The sequence below is a fragment of the Nelumbo lutea genome, chromosome 1, assembly GCF_056320005.1.
Source record: "Nelumbo lutea isolate HS-2025 chromosome 1, American lotus-T2T, whole genome shotgun sequence".
Lineage (NCBI taxonomy): Eukaryota > Viridiplantae > Streptophyta > Magnoliopsida > Proteales > Nelumbonaceae > Nelumbo > Nelumbo lutea.
Window position 1 is genome coordinate 6,365,144 of NC_142684.1, and position 16,213 is coordinate 6,381,356.

Below are 16,213 nucleotides of genomic sequence, written 5' to 3' on the forward strand. Positions count from 1 at the left end.
ATGAAGAGGTTACGAAGATAATACAGAATGGGAAGGTGAATATTAATGAACTAGTAGAGAGGGAGGTCATGTCTCTTGGTCTACTATTCTGGGGAGGGGAAGGTTTCGTGAGAATAGACTTTGAGAAATTTGAAAAAAAAGAAAAGGGAAGAGAAAAAGAAAAAGGAAGAATATCTAGAAAAAAAACAAGGGGTGGGACGAGGAAGGGGTTGGACAAGATTGAGTGAAATTGGGGGTCAGGGGAAGAAGGGGGGGGGGGGGGGGAGGTAGATGAGGATCCTTAGCTGGAATGTGAGGGGTTTGAGGGAAGGAGGAAGGATGGAGATAGTGAGAAATTTTCTTAAAAGGATCAAACCAGAGGTGGTGTTACTTCAAGAAACAAAGCTGGAAAACTCTGATGTAAAAATGAAAAATGAAATTTTGGGGGAAGAGGGAGGGGAATGGGTGGAGCTTAGAGCTTCGGAGCTATCAGGGGGAGCTGTAATTTTGTGGAACCCAAGTGTCTTTAAAAAGGTTGGGGAGGAAGTTGGAGTGTTCTCAGCCTCAGTGTGCTTACAAGAAGTGAATGGTGAATGGAAATGGGGTTTAACTAATGTTTATGGGCCAAATGAGGAGGGGGAGAGGGTGGAGTTTGGGAGGAACTCAAAGGGCTGAGGCAAAAGTGGGATGGGCCTTGGTGTGTGGGTGGGGACTTCAATGTAATAAGAAGGAGAAGTGAAATGAAAGGGGGGGGGGGGATAGCAGAATTTCTGTAGGTATGAGGTGGTTTGAAGAATTCCTTAACAGCAATGAATTGATAGATCCACCGCTGATTGGAGGGAAGTTCACCTGGTCGAATGGACAAATGCCAGTTATTCTCAAGAGGTTAGACAGATTCTTATTCTCGGGAGATTGGTCTGACTATGTGGGGGAAGTGGTTCAAGAACCATTGACGTTCCAATTGTCAGATCATAAGCCAATTTCTGCGGAAGTTTGTTGCTGCTGCAGGCTAAAACCTTTTAGATTCAAAAATGTTTGGCTACTCCAACCAAACTTCGTGGAATGGGTTGAAAGCAAGTGGAAAAACGTGCAAGTGGAAGGACCAGCAGACCTAAAAGTGATTAAAAAGCTGCAAACTATCAAGCAAGAGTTGAGGGAAAGAAAAAAAAGAAGTATTTGGAAGAGAAGAGGGCAGAAAGAAAGAGATCTTGGAGAAGCTGACCAGATTAGAAAGAGTGAGAGAGGAGGGAGAGTTCAGGAAAGAAAACCAAGGTTAGATGGCCACCTTGGAATCTGAACTAGAAGATCTAATGTTGAGGGAGGAAGTCAGGTGGAGGCAGAAATCTAGAGCTTCATGGCTGACAGAGGGAGATAAGAACACCTCTTTTTTCCGTGCTTTTGCAGATGGGAGAAGGAGGAGAAACTTGATAACAAGGATCAAAGTGGAGGAGGAGGTGATAGACACATGGGGGGAGATTCAAGAAAAAATGGTTGCTTACTATAAAAAGCTGTACGCGGGGAGAAACTGGAGTTGGGTGTCCTTAGGAGAATTGGAACCAAATCGGCTAAACAGCAATATAATAGGTTGGTTGGAAAGGGATCTCAAAGTTGGAGAGGTAAAGGAGGTGCTGAAAAAGATCAAAGTTGACAAAGCACCAGGGTCAGATGGTTTCAACTTTAATTTCATCAAAAGTTGCTGATATTTTTTGCAAGAAGATTTCATGCAGATGTACAATCCAAAACTCTTGAAAGGAGGGCAAATGCCACATCCATCACCATATTATAGAAAAAAAGTGGGGCTGTAAACGTAAAATACTTCAGACCGATTAGTTTGATAAGCAGCCCCTATAAACTGTTGGCTGAAGTGCTAGCAGAAAGGTCGAGAAAAGTAATTCAGGAGGTGATAGGGGAAACTCAGATGGCTTTTGTAGAGGGGAGGCAGATTTTGGACGGAGTGCTGGTGGCCAGTGAATGTGTAGATTCAAGATTAAGAAGTGGAAGGCTAGGTTTAGTGTGCAAATTAGACATAGAAAAGGCTTACAACCACGTTGAATGGGGTTTCTTGGAGGAAATGCAAAGGTTGATGGGATTTGGAGAGGTTTGGAGAGGGTGGATATACGGGTGCATCTCATCAACCTCTTTCTCATTGTTATTCAATGGGGTGTCATCAGAATTTTTCCAAGCTTCTAGAGGGATGAGGCAAGGGGATCCACTTTCCCCTCTGCTGTTTGTAGTAGTTATGGAAGCTCTAAATTTGACAATGAAGAAAGGAGTGCAGAGAGGATGGTTAGAAGGCTTCAACGTTGGAAATGAGTGTATATCTCACCTACAATATGCTGATGATACACTAATATTCTTAGATACTTCAGAAAATCAAGTGCTGAATTGTAAGGCTATTTTAGCCAATTTCGAGATGTTAACGGGTTTGAAGGTGAATCTAATAATAAGTTTACTGATAGGAGTTGGGAACCTAGTGTGGAGAAGTAAGGCATTATGCAGAGGTGCTGGAATGTAAGGTTGGGGAGCTACCTTTCACTTATCTTGGCCTGCTGGTGGGAGTAAAGACAACAACAAGTACTATCTAGAGACCTGCAATAGAAAGGGCGGAGAGGAGGCTAGATAGGGGGAAAGCCAAGTACCTATCCTTGGGTGGGAGAATCACACTCATAAACAGTGATCTGTCTAGCTTACCAACATATTATCTTTCCCTATTAAAGGTTCCTAATGAAGTGGTGAGGAAAATTGAGAAAATTCAGAGGGACTTCCTGTGTGTGGGGGGGGGGGTCTAAAAAATTTCATTTGGTCAAATGGGAAAAGGTTTGTAGAGCAAACAGGGGGGGAGGTTTAGGGCTAAGAAGGGTGAAATTAATTAACAAAGCACTCTTAGGGAAATGGCTGTGGAGGTTTGGGCAAGGAGAGAGGGAAGCATTATGGAGGAGGGTGGTAGTAGGAAAATATGGAGTTGTGAGGTTCGGGTGGGAGTCAAGGGAGGTAAGAAGTTCCTATGGGGTAAGTGTATGGAAAGGAATAATGAGTTTCAATCAAGAGTTTAGAGGCTTAGTTAAGTTTAAAGTGGGGGAAGGCCTTTGGGCAAGGTTTTGGGAAGATGAGTGGCTTGGGGTGGGAAAATGGTGAGGTGTGTCCAAGACTTTACATGCTAACAGATCATGAAGTGTCCATTGAGCAGTGCTATGAGTGGAGAGGGGATCAAGTGATTTGGAAACCAAAGTTCAGAAGACCTTTGTTGGACCAAGAACTGGAAGAATGCATTCTACCATTGAAAAAGCTCGAAGAGACAAACATCTCCAGAGGTACAGCAGATGGCCTATGGTGGAAAGAGTGCAGAGAAGGTAGATTCTCAGTAAAAATCATTTTACAAGACTTTACTGGGAGAGGGTAGGGATTCAGATCAGGTAAAAGGAGTGTGGGGTAATCCAGTACCCCCAAGGGTGGAAGCTTTTGCTTGACTGGTGGCACATGGCAGTATCTTAACCTATGATCACTTGAAATCTAAAGGCCTGTAGTTAGCAAATTGCTGTTTTATGTGTAATCAGGAGGAAGAAACAATAATCCATTTATTCTTCTCTTGCAGTGTGGCAAATTTCATGTGGAAGTTTTTTTCCTTTTTGTTTGGAGAGAATGTCTTTCACCCTTTGGTTCCAGATGAGATATTTTCTAAATGGCCGAAAATTAGAGGTAGCAAGAAAGCCATTTTTTTTTTATCAGTAGAAAGACAAAATTTTGTGGAGCTGTATTCCTTTTGCTGTATGTTGGCTCATTTGGAAAGAGAGAAATAGAGTTTGCCAACTATCAATTTTTAATTATCCAGCCTTACAATTGAGCCCAGAAACAATGTTCCCTGTTAACCCCCTGTTTTGCTAGCTGATCTGCAAAGCCATTTGCCGCTTTTGGAGTATTAACAACTGCATGTCCTTGGAAAAACATTTGAACTTCTTAATTTCATTTCTATAGAGCCGGGAGTCTTTTCATTTTGCTTTAACCAGCTTATGACCACTTTGGAATTGCCTTCCACAACCAGTTTTCTCACTCCCAACTCCATAGCCTTTTGTATCCCAAAAACCACTGCCTTTAGTTCAGCTGTAGTGGAGTCTCCCCTGTCAACAGACCCAGAGCAGAATACAGAATTCTGGGGATGAAGAATGGATGATTCGACCCTACCCCAAGGGTCCTTTATATAGAAAGTAAAATTAAAGATATTATAGAGAGGCCCTTGTAGGGCAACACAATTTAGAGAATTTACAGAGAGGCCCTTGTAGGGCTGAAGTGAAAATAATAATAAATAAGAGAAAACAATACAATAAAGACTTCAATAAAATGGTACGTCAGGGAGTTTCTTCACACTCCCCCTCAAATTGATGCTTACTAGAAATAAGTGTTTGGATCTCATCATGGCCTTTGTGAAGATGTCAGCAACTTGCATATCAGAGGCAACATGAGGGAGAGAGAGTTGGCAAGAAACAGGTCGTGGATAAAGTGGCAGTCCACTTCAATATGCTTTGTCCCTTCATGAAAGACAGGATTAGAGGCAATCTTAATAGCACTAGTGTTATTCGCATATAGAGGAATGGGCGTAGGAGAGGAATGACTCAACTCCTAAAATAAAGATTGAAGCCAAACAACTTCACTACAAACAGATGACATTGCCTTGTACTTTGCTTCCGTAGAGGACTTAGAAACAATATGTTGTTTCATACATTTCCATGAAATTATAGTCACCCATGAAGACACACCACCCGGTAGTGGAGCGGCGTGTGTTGGGGTATCCAGCCCAATCTGCATCAGCATAGGCCTTCAGTTGGAGAGAAGAAGATGAAGAGAAGAAAAGTTCCTATGATAATGAGCCTCGAATATAGCGGATGATTCGATGCACTGCAGTCAAATGAGGTTGACGAGGTGCAGAGACAAACTGACTAACAACTTGAATTGCATGTGAGATGTCAGGACGAGTCATGGTCAGATAGATGAGAGACCCTACAAGTTGCTGATAGAGGGAAGCATCAGGAAGTAGGGAGCCTTCTGATTTGGATAATTTGACATTCAGCTCCAAGGGAGTATTAACCTTTTTATCATCAGTAAGGTAGGCCAACTTAACAAGATTAGAGGCATACTTGTGTTGGCAGACAAAATAACCTCGGGAGCTCCGTTGAACTTCAAGTCCCAAGAAATAATTAAGAGGGCCGAGATCTTTCATGTGAAAGGAACTGTGGAGAAGAGACTTGAGGTCCTGGATTCCTTCTATATCATCTCTGATCAACGATATGCCATCTACATATAGTAAGAGAATGGTAAGGCCCTGGGGTCTTTTTCGGACAAAGAGAGAGTAGTCCGATGCACTTTGGCTATATCCGGCTTGCATGACAACATCTCTGAATTTTTCAAACCAAGCTCGAGGGACTTGCTTGAGCCCATAGAGGGACTTCTTTAGCCGACAGACGAGGGAGGGGTCACTACAATACCCTAGAGGAGGTTTCATATATACTGTTTCTTTTAAATGCCCTTGTAAAAAGGCATTTTTCACATCTAGTTGAAAGATCGTCCAATTGTGAGCAGTAGAGAGGGCTAAAAGAACACGGACTGTAGTAATCTTGTCTACTGGAGCAAAGGTCTCTTTGTAGTCAATGCCATACTCATACATGTATCCCTGTACCACAAGCCTAGCTTTGTAACGGTCCAGAGTCCCATCAGATTTCAGCTTGATGGAATAGACCCATATGCTCCCAATAATAGAGCCATTTGAATGTGCTGGGACAAGGTCCTAGGTGTTTAAATATTTGCATCCATTGCTTCTTGCTACTGAGGACTACTACTAGCCTACTAGTAAGAATGGGGAATATTTGTAGAGGTCAAAACAACAGAGAAGGAGCTATGGCTTGATGGAAAGCCATAGCGGTCAGGTGGTCTAGAGAGATGAGCAGAATAGTGTAAAGGTACAGGAGGAATAATTGAGGAATCTAAAGCTGGGCATCACATACAGGGTTGTCTTTGATGGGTGAGGGATCCGAACCAGGAAGAAGAGGGGTCGTAGGCGTAGGAGCTGGACCACGAACTCGTTTGCGAGAGAAGACGAGAAGTTCCTTCTCAGCAGTGGATGGTGGAGTATTCTGTGGTTCAAAATCATGCAAAACTGAAATAGAGGGTACAAATAACTTGGCAATTCCTGAAAAAAAGGAGAGATGCTCAAGAAAAATCACATTTCTAGAAATACGAATACAACGTGTTGAGGGATCGTAACAAAGGAATCCCTTGTGGTTAGGGCTATACCCCACAAAAGCGCACATGATAGATTGAGCTGAAAGCTTTGAACGTTCACGAGGAGGAAGATGAACAAAGCATAGATACCCAAAGACATGAAGATGGGAAAGATTTGGGGGGGGATCCAAACATCTTTTGATGAGGAAAAATGTTAGCAAGCACGGAAGATGGGATGCAATTGATCAGATATATTGTAGTGCAAGCGGCCTCAACCCAGAATGTGGGAGGCACATGTGATTCTTGTAGGAGAGTCCGTACAACACTAAGAATGTGATCACTCTTTCTTTCTGCCACACCATTTTGTTAAGGAGTGTCTGGGCAGCATTGTTGGACTTGTATGCCATGATGTTTCAGGTAAGCCAAAAAATCTCCGTCATCGTATTCTCCCCCTGAGTCTGAGCGTAAGGTTTGCACATTTTCTTGGAAATGAACTTGAACCATGTTATGAAACAACCTAAAGGTTGGAAACACTTCTGATTTGTGTTTGAGAAAGTAGATCCAAGTGTACCTGGTACAGTCATCAATGAATAGCACAAAATACTTGTATCCCATCGAAGAAACAATAGAACTCCAAACATCACTATGAATAATTTCAAAAGGTGAAGTAGCATGTTCAGCTCGGTGAGTGAATGGTAAAATATGACTCTTACTCAAACAACAAGAAACACAAGATGCATCAAAGGATTTCATAGAAGGAATTTTAGTTTTAATAAAACTAGACTCAAATAAGTATTTAAGTTTTTCAGAATTTGGGTGGCCCAAGCGTTTATGCCACAAATCCCTGGCATAATTTCTCTGACTCCAAACAAGACTCAATGTAGAAGAGCTCAAATAAGCAGAGGATGATGCTAATGGAGATTTCTCAAACTCCAATGCAAACAAGTGGCCCATCCTATGCCCCTTCCCTTTCACCTTCCCAGTGCACTGGTCCTGAATCAAACAACCATTAAAGGAAAAGGTTAGAATGAGATTGATAAAAAAAAGGGTTAGAATGTGACCTTCATCAACTAATTGACCAACTGAAATAAGGCTGCAGTAAGTTTAGGAACAAGGAAAGTTTTAGCAAGGGACAAGGAGTTTCAGGGGGGAAAGTTTGATACACAAGTCATCACTCCCAATGATGTTAAGTTTCTCACTGTTAGCAGTGACCATATGTCTATGGTTGGTCTCAGACAGTCTGTTTGAAGGTTCAGGATAGGCCCCAGTCATATGGTTTGTAGCACCAGAATCACTTATCCAAACGTGAGAGGGAGAAGAGCAATAACTAGGGAACTCACCAGATAAGCTGATAGCAGAAAAGGTAGATGGGATGGTAGAAGATACCAATTGTTGTATCTCTTCCTTATTCATGGAAGCAGAGGATTCTCTCTTGGCAATAGGAGTATCAGACACTCGTCCCTCAGACGCCTGATAAGCTCGTGGCTAATTCTTCTTCATGGGTCCCTTAGGTGGACGAATTGAGCAATTTGGAATGATATGTCCATGTTGTTTGCAATATGTGCAGACATTATTCTTTTTGTAGTGAGAGGCTATATGTCCATATCCTTTACATTCATAGCATTGAGTTTTAGAAGGTTCTTTTCCACCAGATTTCTTATTCCCTCGTGCAAGAAAAACAATATCAATCCCTGAATCAGGATGTTTCCCTTCTATGTTTGCAGTAGTTTGGAGTTTAGTTTCTTTCCTCAATAACTCTCCCATCACAGAGTCTAAGTCTGGAAGAGTTCCTCTACTCAAAATATTTGACTTGATTATTTCATATTCAGGTCTCAGCCTCATGAGAAATTGGTTAACTTTCCTATTTTCAAAATGTTTTTGCAAATAATTGACACTTTTAACGGGATCAGAAGGTTCAGTACGAACAAGTTCATATTCGGCCCAGAGATCAATAAAGCCCGAATAGTATTCTTGAATCTTTTTGTCCCCTTGGCGATAGGTAAAGGTTTCAAATTTAATCTGGTATTGTCGTGACATATTGGACTGATGATATACCTTTTTCAAATAGGCATACATCTCATAGGCAGTCCTCAATCTTCTCATGGTAACACTAATGTGAGGTGCAATGGATATCAAAATCCAGGAGACTAACTTTCCGTTGTCTAGCTTCCATTGTGTATAGGCTTTACTATCAGCCTCAACCTCATCAGGTTTACATATAGTCCCATTCAAGTAACCTTCAAGACCCTTTCCCTCAACATAGAAATCGAAATGGAACCTCCACATATTGTAGTTAATTCCATCAAATTTCATAGGGAGAAAGTCAACCTTTTCAGCCATCATAAATGAGCAAAAAAAACAACCCAGAAATAGCAGCACTGATGTTGGTAATGCACTCAAATCAGTAATGAAAAAGGCAGAAAATTACTTCAGCCGAACACAACATTCTTCAAAAAAGTAAAATGAGGGCTGAAGCATGTAATGCAACAAATCCAAGGCAACTTCAACAAGAACCTTTATAGAGGAATAAAAAATCCTCCGGTAAACACCACATACTTAGCACAAACTACAGTTCCAAGGACTGATAACCAAGAGAAGAAAATACCCTAGTGTTACGGGGCTAGTCGTTGGGGCCCCGTGTGGCACTCGAATGCGACGAGTAAGCCTAAGCAAAAAGCAACAACACAAGAAAAAGCAACAAAGATGGCACACGAATTAGACGAAAGGCAAATTGTATTGCATTAGTGGATGGCAAGCATAAGCATACAGTTCAGTGTCGAGGGGATCTCATGCTTAACCTTTACATGCTCTTGATTCACTCGACTACCTACCTCCCCTCAAAGAGTACGTTAAGCTTTTGGGGGAGTGACATAAAGATACATCAAAAGGATGAAAAATCATACTAAGTAATTACAAGAATGCCATTGGCATTCCCCCTATGCAAAAGTACATGCATAGCCCACTCATGACACACACTTGGACACTGGAGTGGCGGCTGTAGGCACGATGGATGGCACTTGATGGTGCGGCGAAGAGAACACTTGTGACACTAGGGCAGCACAAAACTAGGGTTCCAAGGATTGATAACAGTCGATTATGACAACAGAATGATTCACCAACCTGAAATGAGAAGTTTTCCCGATCAGCTTGAAGAGAGAACCTGATTTCTGTTGAAGTTTCTCAGTCAGAAGCATGAGAAAACCAAAGAAAACAGGTTCGAAACTGCTGCTGTTGAGGGAGGAAGAAGCCAGACTGTTGAGATTCCTTAATCTGTGACTGTTCAAAGCTGAACCATAAGGAGCAAAGCTGCTTCCACCCTGAGAAATCAGTATACAGATGGTGGAAGAAGAAAAAAAATCTGCTGCTGCCCAGGAGAGAAGACCGGAACTCCTCAAAGACTTGTCAGTTCCCACTTATTTTCTGAGAGAAAAAGAAGGATCTGGGCGACACAGCCAGTCAGAACTCCTTTCAGAAAGAAGCTTCCAAGAGGAACTAGGGTTAGGATTGAAGAGAACAGCCCTAACACCAGCCAAAACACCCTGAGGACAAAAACCCCTAATATGCCCAACGAATGATCAAGAAAAGAGCAGAGATTATAGAGCAGCCTGCTCCGATACCATGTCAACAGACCCAGAGCAGAATGCAGAATTCTGGGGATGAAGAATGGATGATTCGACCCTACCCCAAGGGTCCTTTATATAGAAAGTAAAATTAAAGATATTACAGAGAGGCCCTTGTAGGGCAACACAATTTAGAGAATTTACAGAGAGGCCCTTGCAGGGCTGAAGTGAAAACAATACAATAAGACCAGTTAGGCCTTTCCAAACTCATCGGGGTATTCCACCTGCATCCAAAGAGAGAGAAAAACCAGTCCCAAATACAGCTAGCAATAGGACAGGAGACAAAAATATGAAAATCGGTTTCGCCACTTGACTCGCACAAACAAAACCATTTAGGTGAAAGGCACCAGCTAGGCCTCTTCCTCTGCATCAGATCACAGGTGTTAATTGCACCATGGTAGACCTCCCAACAAAAAGCACTCACTTTCGGGGGAATGGAGCAACACCAAGCTTCTTAGACTGGATACAGTACCCCAGGTTGAGCAGAAGTGGACAAGGTTTTAAAGAAGGAAGCACAACTGAAGGCTCCGGAGGGGGTGAGGGGTCCAAAGCCTAGTATCTTCTTTGGAGGTATCAAGAAATAAAAAATAAAAATGAAAAGAAAATCTTGACATACAAAAATATGTATATCTAAATTCTTAAGGAAATGCAATATTTCAAAAAGTCTGTTAACTCCATTGGGTGCAATATCACGTTGTCATCATAAACTTTATACTTGTTTGTTCAAGTCCTACATAAGCTAAACTATTTAAACTCTAAGCATCACAGATACATCCTACAAAATAGTAAATCACATAGTCAAATTCAACATCAAATTCAAGGTTAGTTCACTTAAATTGGATGAGGCACAAATTAGTTCAGGTAAGTTATACCTCACAAAATGAGCCTTGCCTATCATAAGGGTGCCTGAGGTACACTTTTTAGAAAACTGCCGATAATAAATCATAACCACATTTTTTTATTGGTAGCAGTCAGGAAATTTGTTAATTATATAAAAGAATAATGTAGAAGAATAATAATGTGCTGGAAACCCCTTAGCTTTTTAGCCCCCACTAGCCCCACACTATATTCTATTTACATAGTCCTATCTTGAGCCGTTATATGCCATATCAGCTGGCTTCTTAATGTAGAGAACAAGCCTAACAGATATGTTCTAGCGACTTTTTCAGTAGACATCACCTAAATGGAAGTAGAAAATTGGGCTAGAAAAGATGGAAATCAAGCAAGCAATCTGCTGCAAATTTTCTGGGTGAAATATATTCGGATTTAATCTCATTAGATGCTAGGAAGATGTCTTACAAAGTTGAATAACAACAACTTAAAATGAAAGTATATGAGTTTTCCCATAGCTTAAAACAAAAGCACAAGCATACCCCTGTCAAAAATTCATTAAAATATCACTGTTTTATGATGGATAAACCTCAATAACCAATTTTAAATACCCTCTAACAGCAACAAATCAACTAGAAGTGATGGAATTGATTTAGAAACAACTAGAATTCATCAAAACAAAATTGAAAAACAATTAACTAGTGAAATGAGAAGTATAGCTACTTTCCTTTCTTTCCACTCGAAGGACTAATCCTCGAGTCTTGAAATGTTGGGGATGGGCTTTTGGCTTGACTTGGCGTGTTCCATCCGTCTTAAGGCTTTTGTCGTATTGGTCAAGTATTTAACAAATGGTATCAGAGCCTACCATCACGTCTCAAGTTTGAATCATGGAGAGGTATCTGTCTAGAGGTATCAAGAAAGATCAACCCATTTCTGATCTTTGTTTGCATGGAATTCCGTAACCATGGTTTAGTTTTGACATCTTCCTGGGTCCAATTGGAACATGTAGGGGTAGTGGGGTACTAGATTCAGAGTTCTTATCAGTAATATATCTAAGTTTTCTTTTGTCAATTGGGGAAATCTCAACTGATTTAGTCCAAATGGCATAATTGCTTCCATTTAATTTAATGGAATCCATTTGAACAGGTAACAAGTCTGTTGGCACCAACAGCAGCCTTGATGTCCATATTTCCTTAATTTCAATATAAACATATTACAGCAACAGTAGATGACTAGTACCCTACTACATAAGATCACACAACTACAATGGGAACAAAGCCCTATTCCAGCATCAAAACTTCAAATACTTGGAATATTGTTATCACAGCAGCCTCACGCAGAACTTTCACCATCCAGCACAACAATCACCAAAGGAAGAAATATCATATCAATCAGCCATCATTCCAGCACTCCAATCACTAAAAAACGATTAATTACCAATATCACAGGAAGCACCTGCTTCTGCTCCATTATCTCATAAGCAGCAACAAATCCCTCTCATATTATCCAATTAGAGGGCTTACTCTTCATACTATCACCACAACAGCATCGGTGATGGAAACAGTCGTCAGAGTCACCAAAAAGAGCTGAGATATTTGGTTCTCAGCAGCCCAAGGAAAGAGAGATCACCACAAGAGAATAAGAAACAAGAGAAGGGAAGAGAAGAGAGAAGGAGAAAATTTGAGACCTACTGCAGGACCTGGTCTGGTACCATGAAATAAAACAACAAGATTTGATACGGTAATCTTGTGTGCAGGAGAGAACAAGAGAAAAACAGCCACAAAGAAGATGACCCAACTGTTGATTGGGAGAAAAAGATTAATCTCCCAGTTGGCCAGGGTTTAATTTGCATTTGATCACATTAAGAATGAAGCAATTGCATATATACCTCTCTTTAGTAATACTATGTAGAATGACTAATCCTAAAGTTGCACCTTTTCATATTCTGATTTAATGCCATTGAAGAGTCATTACAGCTAGCCATACAATTATAAATTTGTCTTTCCCCTATTCTTTGTAGTTAGTAATTTGGTATTGACCCTAAAAGAGTTTCTTTTTTTTGGTATTTTAGGTATTGGCTATATGCTGCTGTTAATTATAAATGCTTGTTGGTTACTAATGATGAAATGAGGGATCACTTGTTCCAACTGCTGGGGAATAGCTTTTTTCCAAGATGGAAGGAAAAGCATCAGGTGTTTTTATTTCTCATTTCTTCTCTGTTTCTCTTCCCCCTTCCCCTCCTTGTTTGAATTTATGAGAAAATGTATATATTGCAAGATGACAAGTTTATTGCAATATATGTGAAAGAATAAAATTGACAAATATTGTTACCCTTGAGCAGTGGATTTTGTACCAATGTTTTTTGTTTTATCAGCAAAAAAAGTTTAATTATAAGTGAAAAGGCAAGTTACAACAGAATGGGTATCCAATCACCCTCAAAACAAAACCTGAAACAACAATGCCCGAATACAAAATTACAACAGAGCCCAAAACATTTGCTGCCTAAATACCCACTGCTTGGCTAGAGTGTCGGCCATTCCATTAGCTGTCCTCCTTGTCCATGTAAAGGAAACATTCAAGTCCCTTGTCAGGCTCTCCCCCAAGAAATAACCAATTTTGAATCTCCTTCAATTTTCATATTTCTAAAATTTGATTGCTTAGCAAATTTTAATCCTTGTAGCAGTGCCAACAGTTCAGCTTTCAGTGAGTCCCCTACCCCTAAAGATCCCGAGTACATAGCCAATACTTTCCTCCTTGAGGATTCTCTAAACACACCACCAATACCTGCCATTCCCAGATTTACCATCAATCTCCCATCAAAGTTTTACTTTATTTTATCCCCTTCTGGGGCTTCCAATCCTTCATCTTTCATTCCTTTTCTTTAGAGGAGTGTGCCACTTCATTCCAAGCTCTTAATATATCAATCACTGTAAAGCTTTGGAAGAGATCCTAGAGTTTTTATCCAGTGTGCAACTTTTATTTTTATTATTTCCGCCAAATCCTCCTTTGACGTGTGCCTCTCAGTGAAGATTCTTGCATTTCTTTCCTCCCAAATTGTCCACACTCCACACCACTGCTGCTCTGACAGCTTTCCACAGCAATCTGCCTCTCTTTGTTGGTTGCCTAAGTTTGGACAGAAGAGACTCATTACATCCTGGGTTAGGGAGATATCCACCTGCAACTGAAAAGAGAACAAAAAGACTCCCAAATAAAAAGCACAAAAGGACAAGAGATTAATAAGTGGGATAAGGTTTCACCATATGCAAAACAAAGAAAGCAAACATGTGGGGAAAATCATTTATTTGGCCTCCTCTTTTGAAGCATGTCACATGTGTTCACCTTCCCAAGAAAAAACCTCCCAACATAGTGCTTGAACTTTGGGTGGTATGGGCTTGCTCCAAATCTCTTTTACCGGGAAATTCTCCCCCACTGCTAAAGGTTGCAAGAATGAATTGAAGAAAGAAGCACATCGAAAGTTTAGCAAGGGAGCTCAATGCCACTTTCACTTGTATCAGAAGGACTGCAAATGGGATGGCTGACTCTCTAGCAAAACAAGGAGTTTATAGACCATCTTTTTTGGGCAGTATTATAAATCATTATGTAGCTCTGACTGCTTTTCTGTTGATTGTAATCTGTTTTCATTTTATCTCAAATTAATAAAATTAATCCTTCTTTGCTGATCAAAAAAAAAAAAAAAAAGAAGAAGAAGAAGAAAGAACCACAAACAAAGATACCATCAGGGGATGAAGACCAGACTCTAGTGTCCTCCATAGTTTGAACCAAGAAAGCTAAATTGGGTTTGTCCAACAAGAGAATAAGGGGCTCACATTCATTGTTCCTCAACCCCCTTCTAAAGCCAAAATCCCAACTCAAGCCAAAAGGAGAGAAGGTGAAAAATCTTGAGATAGGTTGATGCTTATAGTTTGACACTAAATAAAGGCTTGGGAAAGGGAACTGAGAGGATTGTCAGCCATCCATAGATCTCCCCAGAAAAGGAAAAGAACCCTCGACCCACACCCCACATCAAACCTGATAAAGTTTATAAAAGTTGGGTATATCTCATGAATTGCTTTCCAAGGAGATCTTGAGGTCAAAGAAGGGGCTACCTTTGCGTCCCAGCCATTGTCCATCATCCCATGAATGCTTTCAATGATCTTATGCCACAGCCCGTCTCTTTCCAATGGAAACCTCTAAAGCCACTTCCTAAGCAGAAAGGTATTTTGAAGAATTAGATTCCCTATGCTTAACCCTCCTTTTTCTTTCACTTTACTAAATTGTTCCCACTTCACTAGATGATCCCTTCTCTCATTCCTTGCTATCCTAGCTGGAATCCTGGAAGTGGAAAGGAAGTAGATTGGAAGGTTAGCTAGAGTTGCTCTAATCAGCATTATTCTCCTTCCCAATGAGATATATTTCCTTTTTGAAAGGGCCAACTTTTTAGTGAATCTCCCATTCTCTCCACCACCGGTTTCCAAAAAATTTCTGATCTCGGGTTCCCACCTAGATGTAGTCCTAGGTATTCCATTTGCCACTGTTTGACGTCACACCCTAGAATCCCTGCTAGACTACTCAAATCTTCAACTTCTACATTGATACCTGCTAAAAAATTCTTTCCCCAATTCACCTTCAACCATGATAAGGATTCAAAGGAGTTTATAAGCTCTTTCATGACTCAGATTTTTATGATTATCTCCCTCATAGAATAGGATGATATCATCTGCAAACTGCAAATGTGTGACTACCACCTCATTCCTTCCTATCCTCCACCCATTGAACAAGTTATTTTGATCAACCTTTATAATCATTCTACTCAGGACAACTTCAATTAATGTGAAAAGGAAGGGAGATAAGGGGTCTCCTTGTCTCAAGCCTCTTTTTACTGGAAAGAAATCTCTAGCCACACCATTTATCAAGATTGACTAGTGCATTGAGCTTGAACAACCCTTAATCCACATTCTCCATCGCTTACCTAGATCAATTCTCTCTAATATCTTCAGAAGAAAAGACCAATCTACAAAGTCATAGGCCTTCTCTATGTCTAATTTACAAACCCGCCCTCGTCCTTTCTTTTTCCTCAGTCATTTTCCACCAAGATCTGATCAATGATTTCTCTCCCTTCCACGAAATCTTCATGGTATGTGAGATGATCAATGGTAACACCCTCTTCGATCTCCTGGCAAAAACTTTTGCTGTGATTTCTTAGATGCTTCCCACTAGGGTTATTGGTCTAAAATCCTTTGGAACACTTTCCTCTTTTTTTCTTGGGGATTAGGACATGGTTTAAAATTTTGCAACGTATTGGGTCGTATCAGCCGATATGTATCATTTCAGTGAGGGCCCGATACATGGAATGTGTAGAAATGGCCAGTTTTGTTCCTTTTCGTTTGTATCAGGCCAATACGGGCCTGTATTGGCCTATATTGGGTATGTATCGGCTGATGCAGGCTTGATATAACCCGATACAATGTATGTATTGGTTCTGCAATTTGAATTTTAATATTTTCAAATTCAAATTTTATTTTCCACCCTTTCTCTCAAGTCTCAATGAAAACACCCTTAATTAAGTCTTACAA

The 16,213-nt window shown here is 40.6% G+C and overlaps 1 protein-coding gene across 4 annotated transcripts in view; it reads left to right on the forward strand.

Moving 5' to 3' along the window:
• Positions 1-16,213, forward strand: part of LOC148873339 (proteinaceous RNase P 1, chloroplastic/mitochondrial-like) — an 82,257-nt gene that overhangs the window by 38,731 nt on the left and 27,313 nt on the right. For all 4 annotated transcript variants that reach the window (XR_016111440.1, XR_016111456.1, XM_088981781.1 and 1 more), the window contains exon 4: positions 12,712-12,832. Coding sequence is in view for 2 of the 4 variants with exons in the window: in XM_088981781.1 (XP_088837907.1) it covers positions 12,712-12,832 (121 nt within the window). In the remaining 2 variants the exon portion in view is untranslated. The remainder of the gene's footprint in view (positions 1-12,711; positions 12,833-16,213) is intronic.